The sequence below is a fragment of the Pieris brassicae genome, chromosome 10 (assembly GCF_905147105.1).
Source record: "Pieris brassicae chromosome 10, ilPieBrab1.1, whole genome shotgun sequence".
Taxonomy (NCBI): domain Eukaryota; kingdom Metazoa; phylum Arthropoda; class Insecta; order Lepidoptera; family Pieridae; genus Pieris; species Pieris brassicae.
The window spans coordinates 6,415,756-6,438,860 of NC_059674.1; the positions used below are offsets into that span (position 1 = coordinate 6,415,756).

Below are 23,105 nucleotides of genomic sequence, written 5' to 3' on the forward strand. Positions count from 1 at the left end.
AGTGAAACATTAATCATAATTAAGGCAATAGTTGTATACCACAACGACATTTAAATACCTTATACATTTTTAATGGATTTGTTTCTATTTTAGTGTGTATACAAACATAGAGTAATCATAACGAAATTTATCAATAAAAATTATTTGCTGTAATTTCTTTGTCAAAAAGACTAGTACCTAAACAACATTTTATCAGTATTATTTTAGAGATTTGACATGTACTTGACGTCTAAGTTTTGACAGTGCCTTGTTGTTCAAGAAGAAACAGGAGGTTAAATTGAAGAAAATCTTAGGTAAATAAAATTTAATTTGATTCCTTGTTAGTTAATCGTATAAACGATGTATTCACTTTTCGTTATTTACACAGAACCGTAGAAAAAATATGCTCCAAATTTATCAAACTGAGCCAATTATAATTATCCAAAGCGATATCTCATGATTGTCAAAATTGGAATGACGTATTTTGATCACGTGATTAAGTAAAATAACCGCCAAAATGCTTGTCACTGTCATTTTCAGCAGATCGGCATTTTTCTAAATGTCTTATTGTAACGTATTTCTTTCTGTTAACAATTAAACCTATTATCACTTTTACAACAAATTTTAAATAACTTTATACTACAAGCATATTGATTTTTTTAAAGAACCGTCACATTCGTAATGGCTAAGGTGCATATAACCAATGTTGTTGTACTCGACAATCCTAGTCCTTTCTTAAACCCTTTCCAATTCGAACTAACTTTCGAATGCATAGAAGAGCTCAAGGAAGACTTGGAATGGAAGATGATATACGTCGGATCAGCTGAAACAGAGGAGCACGATCAAGTATTAGACACAATTTACGTTGGTCCTATACCAGAAGGCAGGCACATGTTTGTCTTCCAAGCACCACCACCAGACGTTAACCGAATTCCAGAGAACGACGCGTTAGGCGTAACAGTTGTACTTTTAACGTGTTCTTATAGGGGGCAGGAGTTTGTCCGCGTCGGTTATTTTATTAATAATGAATACAGTGAATCAGAACCCGAATTACGTGAAAATCCTCCAGCAAAACCGCAATTCGACAAAGTATTAAGAAATATTCTAGCTTCAGAACCTAGAGTGACACGATTTAAGATCAATTGGGCAGAACCAGATGCAGTACCAACAGATTCTGGTGATGGAAACATAGAATCAACTCATGCACCTAGCAATGATTCATATGGGGCATCTTTCAATGCAGATAGTCAAATAAGTGGTATAGAATTTCAAGGAAGCCTTAGTGGATATGGTGATAACTCAAACTCTATTGCTCCTATGGAGTGCTGAAGTAAGTTTGACACTTTTGATAGCTAATATTTATAATATTTTGTATTTAACTAATAAGAATGATATTGGAATTAAATCATATATTTTTTTTTATCTAGATAGTTCAAAAGAATATAACAAGGATAATTTAGTTAAATGAAGTAATCTAAAGCATGTATAATATTATTATTATGTAACTATAAAAATTAGTAGCTTTATAAGCTGATGCCTACATATATATTTTCACTTAAAAAAAAAGAGTGTCTCAATTCCTGGAATTTTATAGATTTCAATGAGATTTCCTCTTAATCTCCTGCTTCCTAATTCATTAACATCAAGTGCTTCCGATGCTCATTATAAGGCTTGTTCCTAACCATTATCATGGCTTTTCTATAAAACCTTTGAAGCATATTATTTATTCATGAAATAATTATCCCAAATGCTGTAGGAGTAGGTCTAATGTAACATTTATATATCTTCAAGTTTGTTCTTGGTGTGAGGTATTTGAATGATTTTCTCATTTAATAGAGCATGGAATTAGGCTTTTTTTACAATATGCATGTGATGTGACATTCCTATTTGAAATCATAACAGATAGTACCCAAGCCTTTGTGCCAGTATGGCTGCAGTTGATGTAGACAATAAGTATTGTGTTACAGACAATAATAACAAATTGGTGTTCGCAAAGATTGAATGTCTATCATGCCTTTAATTTAGTTGTCTTGAGTCAAATTAAGAATAGTTACGGGGCAATAAAAATCTGAACACCTACTAGCCATTAAAAGAAATTAGTAAAATAAAGAAGCTATCTACTTAATAAAAACAGGAAAGATAATTTTATTGTTTCTTTTCAGATTGTATATAATAGATAATGAAGATTAAATTTGAGCAAGTGGGTCTAAAACTAAAGGACTGTTGTGATAATGTTTGTGAAATAATTTGAGGTATAACTATAAAACAGGGACTGAAATTATTTTGTATCTGAACTGTAATGTGGTAATTTAGTGTATGTTATTTCAAATTGTAAATACATTCATGACACATAAAACAATTGAGTGGGTTAAGTTTTCTGGTATAAGTGGATATATTAATGTTATGATTTTTTTGAGAGGAAATATGAGATTATAAGTTCAAATCATAAAAAAATATTGTTAGCTTATCAGAGAATTTAAGTTTAATTGGCAACTATATATAAGTCTCTCCCTGACTCATGAATTTTTTAATAGTTGGGACTATTTACCAATTAACTACAATCTGTATATGGAGCTTTGATTATTATACTAAATGTAATTAAGAGTATACAACATTCACATCAATAATAATAATAGATAATGTTTAATTGATGATGAACTTTATTTGTATGGAAAAGAAACATGAAAAAATTTCTCCTTTTTTTTAATTTTTACATCATGCTCTGCTGGCATAGTATGCTTAAAAAGGTTTTATTTGTTATATGATTTAAATACATCCAATAAGTCACATATAACTTTTGAAATTATCGTCTATACCATTAAACAATCCTAACTCAAAAACACTTAGTTGATGTTAAACTATACAACATCAAGTTATTTATTCATCATGAAACATATGGTAACAGTTAATTCTAAATCTTCTTGCAATTGGTTATTTATGCATTGGTATAGCAGCAGTGGACATCATATGGTCACATTACTCTCTAACATTTTATTTGTTGTAGGCCTAATTAAAGAAAAACATAATGCTATCAAATCAATGCCTTTAATTAGTATCATATGAATAAAAACAAGTTTCAGTGTATTTAAGTATGTAACAAATTGTAGATATGTTATTTTTTAATATTAGGCTAATAAAAATATAATATGAATGCAGTTTTTTATTAAACTAATACAACCCACATTCTTCGTTCATCTTATGGTCAAAACATGAGTTTATTACATAGATTTTCCATAAGAACTCTCTTATGTAAACATTATATATAATTTTCTTATTCATGTGGAAAATCCTCAGTTTTTTTACATACAGAACTTGACACTGAACCTTACTCTAAATATTGTTATTTGACAATTATTGTCTAGTTACTATTCTTAGACAAATGGCCAATCCTTAAAGCTGAAGTACTAAAAATTCCAATATTAGACCTCCATGGTTGCCGGATGTCATCAATAATATTTGAAATTGTGTGTAGTAATAGTCTTTATTACATAGCATTAAAATATATTTTTATTAATGTAATATGTTATAGTCATAGTAATCCAGGTCTGCATAATTTGCTACAGAGGTGACTCTTCAAGCCATGAGCATATTAATATTTAGTACTAATTTTAAGTCAAACAGTAAATATGTACTTTAAAAGGTCATTTCAGAATGCCAAGTCAACCATAAAATTTGACCTTATGAGAATAGACTCTGTATAATGATTTTAGGTTTTATTATTAGACAAGTGGGATTATAAGATCTTTAATTATTAAATTGATTAACTTTTTTTGTTTGGGATTTATGCTTCAATATGAGGAGTTACCATACAACCTTCTTTCAATAGCGGCATGTCCCCTATTTTAGAAAAACATATATAGTACATAATTCTAGAGACAAATATAATTGGTTAAGAAGTTTAAAGTTTATGATTTACAATACAAATCTCTTTGTGTTTAAATCATTAATAAAAAAGAATAATGTCACTTTAACTAAAGTACTCTTGTCTCTTTCTGACAAATTGTGTTTACACTGTGATGAAAAGGAACAGACGAGCGCTTCTGTTAAAATGGTGCAATTACATTTAGTTTTTACGAATAAAGCAATATTTTGTTTTCAGATGTGTATTTTGTAAACCATTGACCTAGTAGCTAAACGCGTGATTCTGAGTTACGTTCTGCGCACCAATAAATTTTTCTTTCTATATTAACTAAAGCAGGATTATATTTCGCAGTTAGCAGAGAAATAAACCACTGAAACAAATAAATATCCCGAGGAAATCCTCATGATCTAAAAGTCGACTAGTGTACCTACAATGCTGATCAGTTATCATTAGTGAGTTACATACCTAACATAAAGTAATAATAACCATTGAAATAATGTAAAACACTAATGTTTTATGAATAGATAATTTGTATTTACATATAAAATATACGTACAAGATAAAGAAAACGCAAGGTATTTTTTTTCTACTTGTAAGCGGATCATAACTAAAATCTCAAATATAAGCGTTAAGCCAGGGGATACCGCAAATTTTTGTTTGATTAAAAAAATTTGAAAGATATTTTTTTTTGTATATATTCTCCATAATATCATGTTTCTGGATCGCGGACTGTCAACCGATGAGTCCACTAAGTCCGTGGCGACCTCTCTATATACAATTAATGATCATTCTCTCTTCTACTTTATTGATAATGTAACGTATTTTTTGTCATCAACTGTTATTCACATTACGTAAATTAGCAATTTTTTCCTAAATTAGAAAACAAATTGGTTCATTATTTAAGTAATTGCTTTCATATGAGAATGTACTTTAAATTGTAAAAATGTGGTTTTGTTGTATTGTCATATAAGTATTTTTGCTTTGATTCGCTTATATTCTTATTAATAGCGTAAAATCGGTTTTAGCTGACGAGTGTTTCAATTTTAAATACGATAGGTTTATTTTATGCGGTCGCAAATATTTGTCTATCCTGGGTTATTTTTAGGTGGGTCTGGGCGTTTTTTTACGTGTGTGGCTTACAAACGGTAACCTCACCATCGCAAATGGCTACGAAATAGTTGTATATAAATCAAGTAATAAATGTTCATTGACATATACAGTGTAAACTCCATGTAACGACGGACGGAAAAATGCTCCCTCGATTTGCTGGGTGTCAACTGGCTTCAACATAAAGGGGTAGTGAGGTTGGGGCGCTATAAAAGTACTTTATTTAAGGTTTCTTAAATCTAAGTGACCAATGAGGAGTGAGGGCCTAGTGGCTTCAGCGTGCGACTCTCATGAATAAGGTCGTAGGGTCGTGCCCCGTCTGTGCACAAATGAATGTTGTTAAACGTGAGGAAATCTAAGTGACGTCTCAATACAAGTGTATTGGACATTATCAGAATCAAGAATGTTATATTAAAATGTATCAGTTACTTACTGACATCAACAATAATGAGTCCTTTTTGTGTGTGACATTTGGTTGCGCTTAGAATTATTAAATAAAATATAATTTAACTTAACGTGGCAAGGTAACATAACTCGCGGCTCAATTTTTTTTTAATATTTCGAAAATAAATCTATGTACTACGAACACAGGAATGGTGAAAGAATTTTTTTGCTCTAGTAATTTTTAAGTTGAGTCCTTATAAAAATGCAAATATTTCACCTTTGTAATGCAAAATGTATGAATATTTAGTCGTATGGTGTGCTTTGCTTGCTTAATCATTTATATTGCGCAGCTTGAAGGCTCATTAACATTAATGTGAAAAAGGACAAAACAAAAGTTTAGCTTTAATTAAGCACCAAAACTGAAAACAATTGTTTTTTGTTATTTTATACACGTACACAATTAAATCAAAAAGCTTTGATTGAAGTTTTTTTAATGGATGTAAATAAGGCTTGGCAGTTTCGCAAAGGGTCCTAAATCGGTTCAAATTAAAGTTAGTTAGATGTAGGATTTCGGTAGATTCAGAGATGTAATTTTTATACTGTGGAAAAAAGCATAAACAAATATTCTATATGGCATCTGTAGACGCGGTTCTATAGTTTATTTTTTAGAAGTATGTAATGTGGGTAGCGTTCAAATACTACCGACATTTTACATAATTGACAACTCCATGTTCAAAAACCAGTTCTTATTCAATTCCATGTGCCTCATTTTTAAATTCTTTTATAATGTTGCATGGTGAATCATAAGACGTGTATATAATAGTATATAACTTTTGATTGAATCGTGCGCCGTGTATATCGTGTATTAATTAGTAATTGCGTATTTGGGTAACGTATGATATTTTTAAATCTTCCTTATTATATAACCGTTTAGCACAGTACAGCGGTCCAGTTCAAACTTGTTCATTATGTCTAACGGTTGAATACTATATAATTAGATAAAAATATGTCGGTTAAGTGGAAATCTGTTACAAAATTTTATGCACTATTATCGATTATTTTAAGGAATTGAAAGACCCTTTTTTAGCTTCCGATGGCCTTATCATATTATAATGAACTTATTTGATCTAATCTGTAAAGTTACCATGAACCCTTTACGAATATAAGTCTAACGAACGTCAGATGCAGAAACAACAGTCCAAACATTGTCTCCTGTATGTCAAAATCAATTTTTTCCTGTTATTGTTACAGAGTCATCCCGTATGTGGCGTGCGTAGACAAGATGGCGTTACAACGTTTAACAACGCTGCGGGCGTTAATGGCCAGTCAGCCGACTGCGTTATCAGCTTACATTGTGCCTACAGCAGACCCTCATAGTGTGAGTAACCTCAAATCGTGGTTATTGTTGCACCCTCCCTCGCGAGGGGGGTGTTTTGTCTTGTTCGGGGCGTATGCCCCCTTCAAGTGGTGTTTCTGTTCGCGCCCTGCTGATACAGGGCGGTACGGGGGCGGGCATATAGCCCATCGGTGGGGGCTGCAGGCGCGCGGGGAGACTCAGTCTCTACCCGCTGCGCGCAGCCTGTGGGGTCATGTCCGGGGTGTCAAATCCGGTGGTAATGAGGGGGCCAAGGAGTAGTCTCGACTTGGCCCTGGTGTCATGATAGGTGGTATCGGGCAGCTAGCGCGGCTCGCGGTCAAGCTCCGCCGGGTGAGACCCCCAGTGGACCCGGGGGAGGCCCAGCGAGGCGACCAGCGGTCGAAGCCGCAGCTGCTGCCCTGGTGTCGTCGGGACCCGCGGAGAAGAGCTCACGCGGGTACTTGTATCGGTCGGGCGGCCTGGAATGCCACGGCGCGATGTTTTGGAGGTGAGGATGTTGAGAGGCGTCCGCTCGATCAAACATCCTCATCGCGAGCCGTGCGACGAACTCGTCGATCGACTCCATCCGCAAGTCTCGCGCTATGGTGGCGTTCCTCACGTAGCGTGGTGCCTTTACTGCGCGTCGTAAGACGGTGTTTTGCACGATGCGCAGTCTTCGGCGGTTGGTCTCGCTGGCATAGGAGAACCACGCCGGTGCCGCGTACGTGAGGTGAGGGCGCACATACAGTTTGTGTAGCGCGAGCTTGGTGCGGAGGGGTAGGTTGCCTGTGATCAGTGGGCGAAGCGTGTGCGTCGCCCACTTGGCGCTCCTTACAGCCCTGGAGATGTGGTGCTTCATGGTAAGACTCCGGTCTATGGTGACCCCTAGATAGGTGACCGGCGACTTCCACGGCACGTCTCGATCCAGGAAGCGTAAGGGTGGTGGCAACCTACCCCGGGTAACCTCAAAAAAACTTATCTTTGCTTTTATACCTACCTTGTGGCCTCCAAGTGTTACCATTTAAAAACTTGTGTTAAAAGTTTTTATAGTATGTGTATCCTATGTATAGTCTATAAACTGTTATCTGAATTCTTTACTGAAATTGTAAAGCTGATAATAAATATTGGGAAATGATAAACAGAAACACGAACATGCATCTTTTAACAGCAAGGGTACCCTTAAAAGGTATTTTATGGATAACCTGGAAAAAGATTTAAAAAGTAATATTATGATCTAAAAATTTATTTTTCTCTCCGTTTATTGTACGTTTTCGTTTGGTTTTTTGTGTTCATTGTATTTTTTAAACTCTAGTTTATATGGAATCTAAAGCACTGTTCTAGCCCTTCAGACACCAAGGCAACCCCACTGTGGGTTTTTTAGTACTTTATGTTTATTTATAATGTTGCAATAATAAAAAGACAAAAATAAAAACAGACTTTCGGATGCGTATTGACATTTGTCAAGTCTACATGTATAGTATGTGTATGTGTACAAGTCGATATGCCAGTTTCAGATAGCATACATATATTATCTATTATATGTTTTTTTTTTTAAATAAAAATTACTTTTCTAGATTTGGTCACTTCATAGAGCAGTGACCAAGTGTCTTGCGTGCGACTCACATCCAGTCGTATTTTCAAACCCCGGCTGTGCTCCAATAGACTTTCCATATGCGCATTTTAACCAAAAATTTGCGCGACGCGTGTCAGATACTTGCCTGTTATAAACGAATGAATACGAAACACAAAAATCCGAGTCATTTTGAGGGTCGTACCGCCACTGGTTTTTTTGATTATCAATTAAATGGTAACCAAATGATTACTTAGGACAATTTTCTTTTTGTTACTTACTTCCCTGGGTCTGCAACCCACAAAGTGTTTTGAGCTTAGAAAATAAGAAACTTCCTCCTACCAGTCCTGTGCTACCTCTCGCGAATTGCTGGCTTTCAGCTGCAGCAGGTCCACACAGTCGATCCAGCGGTACCTTTTTTTTTTTTTTTTTTTTTATGAAGGAGGTAAAAATGCACAACTGCAGGCCCGCGAGCGCATGCAGTCGCTATCGCGGGGACTGTGGGGATGGTTAACTCTTATCCCTCTGCTAATCAGAGGGGAGAAACCCGACCCACTAAAATTTCCTCCTGAGCCCTCCATATCGCCTGCTATGCCAGACACATTCATTCTGAATGAATGACGTCTGGCACCGCATTGAGTCCCCCGGGGGTCGCACTAGGCATTCAACCCAGGGAACTCAGGCGAATATGACTGCATACGGGCTCAGCGACGGCGCAGGGGGATACTGTTGGGCAAACGCTCCTCGCGTCTTGCCCCCGCACCCCCGCCTCGCCGCCGCCGAGCACAACCCCTTCGGCCATCGCCACGCACCTCCCGCTGACGCTCGGCAGCCTCCTTCTGCAGCAGGACATGCTCACAGAAGAAGGCCACCGCACGCCATGCCTCTTGGCTACCAAGCATTGCTGCAACAACGCTCGGTAGCGAGAGGTCCGTCCCGACGACCGACACTAGGTCATGGCGTTGCCTCGACCAAGTGGCACAATCGGCCAGGGTGTGCTCCGCCGTGTCCTCTGGGGCACCACAATGGTGGCAGATGGGAAGGGTTTCCCGCCTCGCCACCCTGTGCAGATACCGCCCAAAGCACCCATGCCCAGACAGTATCTGCGCCATCCGAAAGGACACGGCTCCACTCGGGCGATTCACCCATTCCCGTAGGCATGGGCGAATCGCCTCCACGGTGCGTACTCCCGCCCTAGGCATAGCCAGATCATGGGCCCATCTATTAAAGGTGGCCTCCCTGGCTTGCCTCCTTGCCGGTCCGACCAGTTCAGCCCATCGGCCACCTGCCCTAGTCTCACACTTGAGACGATACAGGTCGCCTAGGGCCAACGCCTCTAACTCCCAGGGGGGAGTCCCCGCCAACAGGCACGCCGCCTCGAACGAGACGGTCCGGTAGCATCGAGCCGCCCGAACCGCCATCACTCGCTGTGGCCTCCTGAGTAGGGTGCGGTTCCTCGCCCTCAGCCTATCATCCCATACAGGGGCCCCATACAATGCCATACTGCGTATGATTCCGCAGTACAGCCTCCGCACACTCTGCTTAGGGCCCCCAATATTCGGCAATAGCCTTGCAAGCGCCCCCGCCGCCCCTACAACCTTCCCCCCGAGAGCTTCAAAGTGGGCCTCGAAGTTCCAGCGGCCATCCAAGACGAGACCAAGGTACTTCATCTTGGACGCCACCGGAACCCCCACTCCTTCCACCATCAAGACCGCCCCAGGAGGTGGACCATTCCTAGGGCCATGGAACAATAGGGCGTCCGTTTTTTCAAGAGACACCCTAAGGCCCAGGGCCCTTATCCGTCTCACAACAAGAGAGGTGCCGACCGTTGCGAGTCGAGCCACCTCCCCATAACTTGCCCCGTTGGCCACTACGAGGGTGTCGTCTGCATAGCAGAAGACGCGCAATCCCGGAAGAAGCGCGCCCCTCAACACCCAATCGTAGGCCATGTCCCACAGAAGCGGCCCAAGGACTGAGCCTTGAGGAACCCCACACCGCACAGGGTGGTAGGAGATCGTGCCCTCCATGTTGGAGTACACGATCCATCTTTCCGCAAAATAGTCCCCCAATCCAGCGGTACCTAGGCCGACCTACGGTCTCCGAGCTCTAGGTAGCCTAAGGTATGCCTGGCCAACATAGGTCTTGTAATTCGCCTAAACTGTTGGGCTGCTCTACCAATTCTTTTATTTTGGCATTTTTTCGAACTATCCATGACGCGTGATCCCTCCTTGTCGGCACTAGGATTTTACGCAGTATTTCGCAATCCTTTACCAGTCCTGCTTCTCTTTCATGGTTAGGGTACAAGCCCTCCTGTACATTAAGACAGGTCATATAACGGTATTGTATAAGTGTGTATGCTCAATTTGGACTTTTCGTTAATCTAATAAATAATACATAGAGAATATTCTTGTAGGTGATTAGTACGTGTCGTAATGAAACAGTGATGTGTCCTGACAAGGACAGTTGTAAACGTTATCGTCATGAAACAATAATTTGTTCTGAAAAGAACACTTAATTGCGTTATCGTTAGCCCACGATATCGAACTGTTCTGAGAAGAACACGTTCGTACCCTTCCTTCCTTCCTAAACAACCTAAATTCTCAATATTAACTAAACGTTATTATTACAGTCAGAATACATAGCAGATATAGATGCGAGGCGGTCCTGGTTGACAGGATTCACTGGATCCGCTGGTACAGCCGTTGTGACAAATGACAAAGCGCTGGTATGGACTGATGGGCGGTACTACACACAGTTTGAAAAGGAAGTCGATTTGAATCTGTGGACATTGATGAAGCAATGTTAGTATTTTTTTGTCAGATCTATTTGGTGTCATTGCTTTGTACGAACCTGTGTTCTGTTACAGCCTTGCCAGATACACCATCAATCGAGAAATGGTTGAGTTCCAATCTGGCAGCAGGGTCCGTTGTTGGTTACGATCCCCATATTATAAGTAGAGAGGAGAAAACGCCTTTACAGGTACCTTATCACTTCATTTCAATGTTCAGTATGTACCACGTAAACGATATTAAAATGTCAAAATTATTTAAATGTTTAATATGGCATAGGTTACTCGCTAGTATTTTATATATGAGAAAGAATTGTACTAAAATATTGTATGATTTGTTTACAGCTAGCCCTTAAGAAATCAAAGATTCAACTTCTAGCAATATCGAAAAATCTCGTGGATGTAGCAAGAGTGGAACTAAAGAATCCTCCACCAGAACGACCACACAACGATATTATTTTTTTACCTACTAATTATACAGGTAATATAAGGGGGGGGGTGCTGGACAGGGGGAGACCAACGTTTTTAGGTCTGAGACTCAGATTTCTGAATTTAAAATTCATTTGTTAATCTAATATGCAAGTAGGTGATCAACCTCGTTGCCTGATACATGCCGTCGATTTGGTTGACTTGGCAAGCCGGTTTCCTTACAATGTTTTTCTGTTCGATCGAATATTAAATGCGGCCATAGAAAGAAAGCCATTGGTACACAGCTGGGAATCGAACCTACGACGTCAGGGATATGAGACGCACTCTGAAGCCACTAGGCCAACACTGTATACGTAATAAAAGTTATACATAAAAAAATTTCATAGGTAAAACTGCGGGAAAGAAAATCGAAGAGTTAAGAGAAAAAATGACTGAAAAACGAGCATCTGCCTTAATTATTACTGCCTTAGATGAAATTGCTTGTAAGTGTATTTAATATATTATATATGTGTGTTTCATAATCGGACGTCAAGACAGAATACGAAATTCGACCTGTAACATCTCGACGTCCGTCGTTCCACAAGTGTTTTTATGGCAATTTTTACCGTGTATTTTGAGACACAATAAACATTTTTGATTTTTTTTTGTACTAGTGTACACACTTAAGAAGTGAAACTTCTTTATGACCTTATTTTTCGAAAAATGATCGTTATACATAAATAATACAATTATTACTATCATTGTTATCGTTATATTGCTTGCTATTAATCGTTATATTGCTTGCTTCGAATCTCTTCGAATCAAACGTGGTAGGGACAAGATAAACAAGTTTCACTTCAAAAATTCGATTAGTACATGTGTGTTTTTAGGGGCTTCATTAAATTGAATCTTTGGTAACGATAGACATGGGGTATACTTAATAAACGATTCGTTTCTTTCTATCATCACATATTTTACCCCATGACTCACTGCTAGTGTTGAATACTGGAATAATCTTACGCTAGTAATATAGACACGATGATTGATACACACGTCTATACAGTATGGTAGGCACTGGGGCTCGGGACATCTCTTTTAGGCCGACAACACACTTGCGAGCCAAAAAAATTATTGAATCGCCTTCGTCAAATCATCGGCATATTCTGGACTTAGTGAATTGACAGGACTATAAAACGCCGAAAGTGGAAGTAGGTCGGCCATACGCTCCCCAGGGATAATAGTCATATTGCTAAGCAAGCGCTGGACTGGAATCCTTCCTCATCCAACCCTGAAAGCGAAAATAAATGCCGCCCAAAACTGAGATGGCAATGAAGCATCACTGTAGAGGCTTGATGACGTGGAGTGATGTTAAAAGAGCTGGCCAAAACCGATCAGGTTGGTTATCTACGTAACCCTACCTGGGGGACATAGAACCTTAATCAAGAATGCATTAACATTAGTTCACGCTTTGTGAACGTGACCATTTTCATAAAATATTCCTAAACGTGAAACGCGAAACGTCACGCGGTCCGACAGGCGTGACTTGTTTCTTCTGTTCCCTACGATATATCAATTACTATGTACTGATATTTTGCCTTCAGATACACTAAATCTTCGTGGCAGTGATATTCCATACAACCCAGTTTTCTTCTCGTACCTCGTTATAACACCTGCAAAGGTGAAACTCTTTTGGCACGATGGAAAAATACCAGAAACGATTTCAAAGAGTATGGACGAAGAGGGAGTCCAGATCGAAGGTCTTCCGTATGATCGAGTTGTTCCAATTCTGGAAAATATGGCTGTGAGTTCATTATCTATTTTATTGTACCTGTAAATGTTTTAAATGTCAGATATTAAATCAGTATAACCCTGGCTGAGTTTCGTGACTTGTTTGTCTTTTTGCGACTTCCAACGAAGTTTCAAAGTGACCATATAGGGTTTAGGCCTGAGAATTGTTACGTATGCCAATATGTCATAGACTAACATTAGATAGTCTCATTAATTAGACTCTAAATATTACTTTAAATTATTGATATTTAACAGACAGGAAGAAAACCAGTGATGCGGTAATGCATTAATATAGTTAGCTATTTGACATTAGAAAAAGAGACAGTAGAAAAGAGCAGTGTTGGATTTAACGTACGACTGAGGTCCCAACGTATCCCTGAGGTCGTTCGATCCCCGGCTGTGTACCAATCGACTAGTCTATGAGCGCGTTTCACATTCGCTCGAACGGTGAAGGAAAACATCGTAAGGAAACCGTCTTGCCTTAGACGCAAAAAGTCAACGGCGTGTGTCAGGCATAGGCGGCTAATCTACTTGTCTATTAAATTGCGAATGATCGTGAAACAGATACAGGGGTTCTAAAAAATTATGTTAAATTTGAATTTTTTCAAAATTGAGATATCCCATGTATAGGATCCTTATCCACTAGTAAATAATTTAAAAATGGTTCTCAAATAGCCAATTCTAATTATAAAGCTCATTTAATTAATCCACGAAAAAATATTTTTAGTGAAGTTTAGTTTTCATAAATTATCAAGATCGTCATATAAAAACAAAGGTATTCTACAACTGCAGCGATCTCAAATCCCATGACAGTTCTCTTTCTGCACAGACTACAGAAATAGTAGTTTATGGTTTAAATCGAGCTAAACTAGTAAAGCTCGATGATGTTTCTAGTAACTTCAATCGTATTCTTTTTAATCTATTAATTAATGAAACGTCAGTGTCATGTCTTTTTTTTCCTTTATCATCCTATATCAATTGAAAGACTAACCAATTGTATTGTAATAAAAATTGAAGCGATTTAAAAAATAATTTCACTCTTACACTTGTACGTAGGCTTAAATTATCTCTTGTTCCTCGTCTCTTTCTGTCAAACACTTATCGCTATGATGATAAGAGGCAGATATGTACTTTAGACTGATTTGTTTTAAGGAATAGGTAAACTTTTAGTGACGATGTTATTTATTTTGTAGAAGGAGCTGTCAGAGAGTGGTGACGGTGAACATGACATCTGGCTGTCAAGTGAAGCGAGTGAAGCCATACATAGAGCAGCTGGAGGGGTAAAATGATTGCACAGTAATATTGTATTAGGGAGCGTTCAAGTATTACGTACGGGAAATTAATGGGGGTGGGTGGGTCAAGATCTCCAAAAATTGCGTGACGTAATAATTGAACGCTCGCTTATTAAAATTGTATTATTATGATTTGTGTTAATAATAAAAATATTTTAGGAGGACGTTTTGCAGAAGCCTCTGACTTTGATGTCTGAGGTCTCACCCGTCGCACTTATGAAATTGGTGAAAAACAATATTGAAATGGAGGTAACTAATAAAAATATACTCTTGAAAGCAATCGCTAAGCGGCGGAATCACATTCAACATCAGGTGTTGTTAAGTGTTCGGGTTGTCTGGAAGGACCTTTTTTTAACAGTAGGCTCCATCTAAATCCTTAGTCTTTATTATTTTTTAAACCCTGTTTTGTCACATTATGTAAATTGTTACGATAATTTCCAAAGACTTCTAGAGGTTTGTATTTTTGTTTTTAGGGTTTCAGACAGTGCCATATACGTGACGGTACCGCGGTAGTTCGTTTCTTCAAATGGCTTCACGATGAAATTGCTTCCGGTACCAACGTAACTGAGTTGGAAGCTGATGCCAAATTGTTAGAGTTCCGACGGTAAGTGTTTATTTAAATAAATAAATGATTAATAGCCTTTATTCGTCAAGTAGAGCGACGTTTTTGTGAAGCGTAGGAGTAATATTATTAAGCCTTTATTGCTAATACCCAGTATTATATATATGAACACTTGTTTTAGTTTTGATGATCAGCGTGACCTGTGAAATATAGGCCTCTCCCAGCTGATTCCATTATTTTCTAATGTTAGCTCTTCTTGTCCAAGTTGAACGTCCTATTCTCTTTATATCGTTTGCCTATCTCTTTCTCTTTTCTTTCCTCCTGCTGCCTCTTGTCATGTGCCCGGTCCAGCGCCATTTCAATGGTCTTATTCTATTGACAATATCCCCTACTTTGGTCGTTAATCTTCTGCTCTTTTGCGATGTCCCAGTGTTACTCGTGCTTCTTTCAATTCCTCTTTGGAATGTCCTCGACTTTAAACGATATTTCTGAGATAATTCCCAATGGGGGGTAATTTTTATTTATTTATTTATTTTATTTATTTATTAACTCTTCCTTACACTACAATATAAAAAAAAATTAAACATATTTAAATCTAAATGAGGGCAGCTGGCGGCCTTATCTCTTCCAGACAACCACTGACACGTGAGTGAAGAAAAAAATAAATAAAAATGTATTCAATTACATAAGATAGGCAAGAAGTACAAAAATACATGTTATTCACAGTTATTAAGACAAAACTAAACAGGAACAAAAAAAACAAGCTAAACTAAAAAGATGATACATTAAAAATAGAAAGTAAAAAGACACATAAATCACGATAATTTAAGATAAGTCTCACGTCAGTAAGTAGTAAGAAAGCTAGGGATAAGATGTGGACAGGTAATGTTTGTACAGAAGAAATTTAAAGAATTTAATATACTCTGATTTAAAAAATATACTTTAAAAAGATTAATGAATAGCAAATGGTTTTCAGGTAATTTTACAGAAATCACGTAATTGAATAATATTTTAATTAACAAAATTAATTACGAAGTCTTTGTCATTATTTAGCAGTAACAATTGAGTTTTAAGTTAAATATATCGATTATTAATTGTCGTTTATTTAAAGTTTATTTTTTTTGTCTATTAATGTTTTGTTATTCTTAATATATTTTGTATAACAATGTAGATTGTTTTGTTATTCTTAATATATTTTGTATAACAATGTAGATTAAGGTTTTAGCTAGTTTGGTTTACAGTTTTGGGTTTGTACATTTTCTTAGTGTTTTCTTGTATAACATGTATGTGTTAGCTGAAAATAAATAAATAATTAAGGCTTGCCTCATATCTTCGCTACTAATTTTCAATCTTTCTCCGCTATTGTTTCTTCATTCCCATGTTTTCTGGTGGGTATCCTCACCCAAACATTTAATCTAATATAACCTAGGATAAGTTAGCTAAACAAATATACATATATAGTATAAGATAAATACTTATATTTTACTTAATTTTAACACTACAAATAAATTTGTCCAAATTAAAAATATTAGTACTGGCTGGAATGTGTCCATGGTTCGCTTTTTCACAGGACAATTTCTTTTACGAACTATCGAACTGTGGAACTACTCCCGGTAAGGGAGTCTTCCCTGGGAGTTACTATCCGAATTGTTTAAAAAAACAGCATACATCCTGCAAAGGTCGCACCTACTAGAATGGGTGTCCATGAGCTCTGATGACTACTCTTTTTGTCCAGTAGGCTCGGCTGCCCCATATCTTATATTTATTATTACAGTAATAACATAGTTTATCTGTATCAGAGACGAAAAAGACTTTATGGGTCCCTCGTTTGACACAATCCCTGGTGCTGGGGAAAATGGCGCGATCATCCACTACAGCCCATCGAAGGACGGACCCCAACGCATCATTAGGGGAACAGATATGTTTCTGCTCGACTCTGGTGGGCAATACCGGTGAGAAAATTTACAAATATGATTTAATTCTATTTCCTATACAGTACTCCAGTAAGTCGTTACCAGTATAACGCGATGTCCGTAGTAGTAACGCGTAACTGAATTTAATAGAACTTGTATGTTACACAGTCCAATTCGTGTTCCCTATAGAATTCCAGATGTATTTTCACAGAGACGGGACAACTGATATAACTCGGACGCGTCATATGGGCGAACCTAGCGCGGAGCAAATTAGTGCGTTTACACGTGTACTAAAAGGACAAATATCGCTGGGATCAGCACTGTTTCCCAAAGGAGTTAAGGTACAATGTTGTTCTAAAACGAAGCAACCAGAGGCTCGCCTAATTGCGAATGCGTTGCCGACATTTCATTAGTTCTCTTATTTTAAATTCGATTATTGAGTGTGAGATTCGTGTGCCAAAAACAGACCGGCAACGTATTTGGAAGCCTTCCGGCAATGTATGTGTTCATAGGCGACGGTATTAGCTGTCACCTATCATGTCATGTTGACATAACTATTTGGTCTTGATTAGTCTAATATTTATTGCTTTATATTCTCCTGGACTTTACCAATTACTTTATTGTATTTCCCGTTTATATTTTATATCAGTTCAAAAGTTTTATTTATGGATATGCACCAGCTTTTTTAAATTTCCTGCCATTTGGTTGTTTAATGCCTGTAGTCATTCAGACCTCACAGATTATGTCTTTAAAAACTGAACTAAGATGATACCACTTACACTTGTTGTGTTTTAATACTCTGTGCATATATTTAATTACGTCGGGTCTGGAAGAATCTTTAAGCAGTAAGGGTGACCTTGTCTTGTGATGTAAATAAATCACTAGCTTTTTAATTTTGACGATTTTTGATCCTAATCCTTGAGATTGGTTTACTTCAGTGCAAACAATTTGTATGACTCAAAACTTGGCGATTAAAAAGAGTGGCGTAGAGTTTCTTCGCAGTTTTTCCCGGTCTACGCCCTGACGTGTGAATCGTGTGAATCGGTAGTAAATGTAAATTTAAAGTTAACATCTTTTCTCTTGACATTCATAAGTGTACTTGGTTACCTATATGAATAAAGTTATTTTCAGTTTGAGTTTGAAATATATCATTATCACAGGGTAATGTCCTCGACACATTAGCCCGTAAAGCCCTTTGGGACGTGGGCCTGGATTATGCCCATGGAACGGGACATGGAGTGGGACACTTCCTCAACGTACACGAGGGGCCATCAGGCATCTCCTGGAGGCCATACCCGCATGACCCTGGTCTAAAACCTGGACAGATACTGAGTAATGGTAAGTATTGGGTGTCTCGTGGGTGCTCGAAATTAAATGTTTTTGAACTTTACTGCATTATTTTATGAGTGAGTCTTGTTTTTATATAATGTAAAAGTTAGACATGTCGCTGCCTTGTAGGCATCATATATCTCTCATCGTTGCGTTTGTAGAAAACCGTTGCGTTTGATGTTTTTTTTTACTTTGCAAGTATGCCGACTTTACCTTATATATAAACTCCGACAACTTCCCTGTCTATTGGTGAAATAATTTTTAAAATCTGATCTGTAAATACAGAGTATAGGCAAAATAAATGTATTTGTTCTGTGGTCATTTCTAATAGTAGGTGATTAATCTTCTGTGCCTGAAACACACCGACTTTAGGTCTATGCTGGTTTCCTCGCGATTTATTCCTTGTGAATGGGACATGGGCTCTTCTTGTTGTTGGACCGAGGACGCTCGACTCGGTCCTGGGCTCATATTCTTGGTGTCGAATCCGGTGGTATGGGACCAAGGTTTAATCTTCGCCTTGGTCCGGGTGTCGTAGTAGGGTACTTGTATGGGTCGGCAGGTCTGGAATGCCACGGCGCGATGTTCTGGAGTTGAAGATATGCATCCGGGGAGGAGTTAACTGTATTCTGATTTCAGCGTCGCTATATAATTATATCTTCCTAATACATAGACAAGTAAAACTACAATGAAATTGACCAAGATATGTTACAGAACCTGGGTACTACAAGGTGGGAGAGTATGGCATCCGCCATGAGGACCTGGTGGAGATTATTGATGTTAACAAAAATTCCACTCATCCGAGGGTGAGTTCCACAAGAAAACTGCTATTTTTGAACACTGTGCAGTGTATCGCGATTTCTTTCCCCCATAAAAGGTGTATATTACCCCCCCCCCCTATAACGTGGAGATTTCTCAAGTTAAATTTCTGTAGTGAGAGATTTATAATTATTTTTTTACTTCGCCTACCTTTTTAGTATATATGGAACATTTTTCTATGCTACCCTATAGATATACGTTCGTGTACGTTCACAATTATAGAAAAAGTCAAAACAAAAACTGGTTTTTAGGATTGCCCCTGCAATTTATTTCTGTACAAAAACCTTCTTCAGAGTTCATGGAAGAAATCTTCGAATTTTGTGCTTAGCGGTTATTTTGCGATCTATTTTTATTCATATAGATTCAATCAACAGGATCATCAGGTACCACAACTTACTATTAACGAGAAATTTGTCCACAGGCATCAAACCTGCTAGGAAACTATGACGGTCGAGGCGTCCTTGGATTCTCCACGTTGACAATGGTGCCTCACCACGTGAAATGCATTGATTTGCAATTGCTTGATGATTTTGAGGTGAGATCGCCGGAACGGATATTTTTTGTAGAATCTGGATCTTAAAAATTTATTTCAAAAACGTAAAATTATTTTTAATATGAAATAAGTAACAATATTCTTTAATATATATAACAACTAGCTGCCCCCGCGAACTTCGTTTCTCCTTAATATGGTTTTAGTTAGCCTTAATACCGCGACACGAAAGATTTACACTTGATTTGATTTGATTTACACTTCGGTCTAAGTAACACGTGGTTAGCTATGTTAACACCAAAAATTAAAAAAAAGTAGAAATAATTGAATTTCACGGTATTTCGTTTACTACAAAATAAATTTAATTTATATTTTAACCTTAATAACACGTGGTAATCATGATATTGATTTTTAGCTTATATGACACGTTTGTCGGTTTACCATAGCAATGCCATCTATTGATTACCCTCTCAATCCAGTCGAAAAGTATCGACATATGTTCGAATCTTTTGGAGTTGACAGATAATTGTGACTGTCAATTAATTATAGACAAATAATTTGCAATAAAATAATTTTTGCGACTATAATTAAAGATCTAAGCTATCATATCTCTTAAGTTGGACCAGACTGCTCACTGTGTGCCAATTTAATTTAAAATCGGTTAAGTAGTTTAGGAGTCCATCGCGGACAAACATCGTGACAGGAGATTTATATATTAAGATGGCGCTACAGCCTTTTAGGTACGGGTGTAAAAATGACTAATTATTGGAATTGGGAACTTAAAAATTACTAAATATTAGAATTAGGTTGTTGAAAATTACTATATGTTAAGAAATTATTAAAATAATCCCCTATAAAATTCTTGCTCATTCATAAACTGAAGCAGTCTTTCATCTCTTTCTGATTGCGGTTTGTTAAATAGAGATAGATTCAGTGGCTGATTTACCAGCAGGTTCAGTAGGCAGGAGCCTAGGGCGGCAGATTTAGAAGTGTATTTTTTTTGCTTTACAAATCAAGAAAGATTTCTGCCTGACGGTTTTCTGATTTACAGATCTGAGAGAAGTCTGCAACAAAATTTTCCGATGACTTTGTACTAAAAAAATGCAATGTAATGGGAAATTATTCGTTATATCGTATAAAATATGGTATAAATATTTTTTCGCAGTTGTCATATTTAAACGGATACCACGCTAGAGTGCTGAACATATTGGGACCGATTCTTAAACAGCGTGGCCTTTTGGAAGATTATAAATGGCTTGCGAAGGAGTGCCAGCCCATGAAGAGACAATAAGTATAGTATTGTCTTTGTTTAACATAGCTTTTACACATTTAAAGAAAACAATTTTTTAACCGGATTAAAGCTAATTGTATTATTATAAACTTATAATTATTTACATAATTTCTTCAGTCACCGTGACCACGCACACTGTAAAACACGCGAAACGTCGGAAAAATATAAATTTAAAATTATGTAAATAATTATAAGTTTATAATAATAAAAATAGCTTTAATCCGGTTAAAAAAATATTTTCAGACAATGAGTAATTTAAAGTACTTATTTCTAACTGACTAAGAAATTTCGTCATAACATTCATTAGAATTTATGTTGTATTATTGTGCAATATTTTCTTGGATGTCAAAGGGATAATATTATTTAAGTAAACACTTCAAGATTCATCCAAATCGGTACAGTATTTGAGAGATGGGTGTATCTCTGAAGCGGACATTTATAATATAGGTTAATGACGTTGATAGGTATTTATTTTTCGATCAGAATGTTTAATTTTTCTGAAATTGTTTTACCATTTATTTCATAAAGAACAGAAAAACATCGATTATTTAGTGATAGACTTGATTTTGAACGAAATTTTTAATTCTGTGGCTTTAATAATTAAACAATTGTCATTGTACGAGCCGGCCATAACTCCTAGACAGTATTCGGATTTCAAGGCAAACACATCTTGTCTTGTCTCAATGTGTGAAACTTCATACAAAATTATTGGAATGACAGCTCTTGCATTTTTTTTTAATAATAGATTATGGTCTATCATTTACGACTAATCTGTGACCGTCTTGTGTCACGTAACTAACGTATAAATTTAGTTATCGATTGTCGTTAAATTTATGATTAATTGCAAATAGAAACACATCCTATTTCAAACTGTCAAAGTTTATTGTAAACTTATATAAAATGCTCCTTTTTGTTTCAGGTACAAGCGCAAACAACGCATATATTTCATACCTACTTATATTTGGTGGCAGTAAATTTTATTCATTAAATTTTATTCAGCTTAAATTGTTTTTATTTAGTATACCTTAAATCATATCATTATTTATCCTTTGTCTGTCTATTTTATATTTATACGTTACGAATGACAAAATAATTTCCATAATCATTTTTACACAGATTATTGAAAATAAAAAATAAATATATTAATTTAAAACCTATTTGGCTCTAAACGTTTTATATGACTTATTTGTAGAGTGAATGAGACACCTATTTTTCACACGTGTGCTTTTTGCTTGGTGGTCGTAAACTCATTTATAAAATTTTCATACTCAATGCTTTTCCCTTTGTATATGTCGCAGTAAAGTAGTTAAATCATTGAATCTGTAGACAGTTAATTAAATGTCGATATTCAATCAAGTCGCTTACATTTTGTCTGACCTATCTGTCTGACCGAAAGCGTGTTGATTAACAATGTAAAACAAGACTCCGCCATGATTATTTCATTTTCAATGTTATTATTATTTTGGTGTGATCGTGAAGAACTGATAGCTTGGAAATTCCGTGTTTTGCTTTACTGTAAATGGTTAGGTTAGGTTAGGTTAGTCTTGTTGCCTAGGAACGTTTCGGAAACTCATTAAACGTTTCGTTCACTCACTTGTCTGACGGAACTTTAGCGACTTGAATGAATATCGATTTTAAATTAACTGTCTAGAGATTCAATGAACTCTTTGATTCTACATTACTGCTACATAAACATTTATTAAACAGCCTCTTTCGTCATTTGCTACTCCAGAAAAAAATTGAATTTGAAGGGGGAATACCTACACAACCCTTAATTCCACTCTTTTTTATTACTTGCACGTACAATACAAGATCACTTTCAAATGAGAGACTCATCAAAGGCTCTCTGAGATACGAAGAATAGGACATTGGAAGACTAAGAACATATTTTTTATGACTACGGCAAAACTACAGGGTTATACGTATAGACATGACGTATAATATACGTCGGTTTTGCGATGAAGAAAAACGTAAAATTTTTATAGCTTTTTACCAATTTTAGAATTAGTCTGTATCCAAAATTTTGTATTTCAATAATTCAAGCTTATTCTCTTAAAAGCGGTGCCAACTATACAGTTCAATGTCGATGTTTAACTACAGCACGCTATTGATCAAAGCAACAAAAATATTATTCTTTACATATTTCAAGGTTTTTTATCGGTCAGGAGC

The 23,105-nt window shown here is 36.8% G+C and overlaps 2 protein-coding genes across 4 annotated transcripts; both read left to right on the plus strand.

The window, feature by feature from the left end:
- Window positions 1–222: 222 nt before the first annotated feature.
- Window positions 223–21,941, plus strand: LOC123714948 (xaa-Pro aminopeptidase ApepP-like). 3 transcript variants are annotated; one of them, XM_045669650.1, is made up of 17 exons: window positions 223–293; window positions 6,584–6,710; window positions 10,889–11,060; window positions 11,126–11,238; window positions 11,393–11,528; window positions 11,863–11,958; window positions 13,057–13,256; window positions 14,437–14,523; window positions 14,695–14,784; window positions 15,009–15,139; window positions 16,897–17,049; window positions 17,222–17,351; window positions 18,171–18,348; window positions 19,051–19,142; window positions 19,577–19,690; window positions 20,811–20,936; window positions 21,856–21,941. In XM_045669650.1, exons 2-16 carry the CDS (start codon window positions 6,615–6,617, stop codon window positions 20,934–20,936), a joined length of 1,914 nt encoding a protein of 637 aa, XP_045525606.1. In that variant the 5' UTR covers window positions 223–293; window positions 6,584–6,614; the 3' UTR covers window positions 21,856–21,941. The 3 variants fall into 3 exon arrangements, with proteins under 3 accessions (XP_045525606.1, XP_045525604.1, XP_045525605.1); XM_045669648.1 differs by lacking the exon at window positions 223–293 and adding an exon at window positions 4,671–4,807; XM_045669649.1 differs by lacking the exon at window positions 223–293 and adding an exon at window positions 6,030–6,220.
- LOC123714950 (histone chaperone asf1) lies at window positions 321–3,130 on the plus strand. The gene is made up of 2 exons (XM_045669651.1): window positions 321–1,309; window positions 2,142–3,130. Exon 1 carries the CDS (start codon window positions 661–663, stop codon window positions 1,306–1,308), a length of 648 nt encoding a protein of 215 aa, XP_045525607.1. The 5' UTR covers window positions 321–660; the 3' UTR covers window position 1,309; window positions 2,142–3,130.
- Window positions 21,942–23,105: the final 1,164 nt, after the last annotated feature.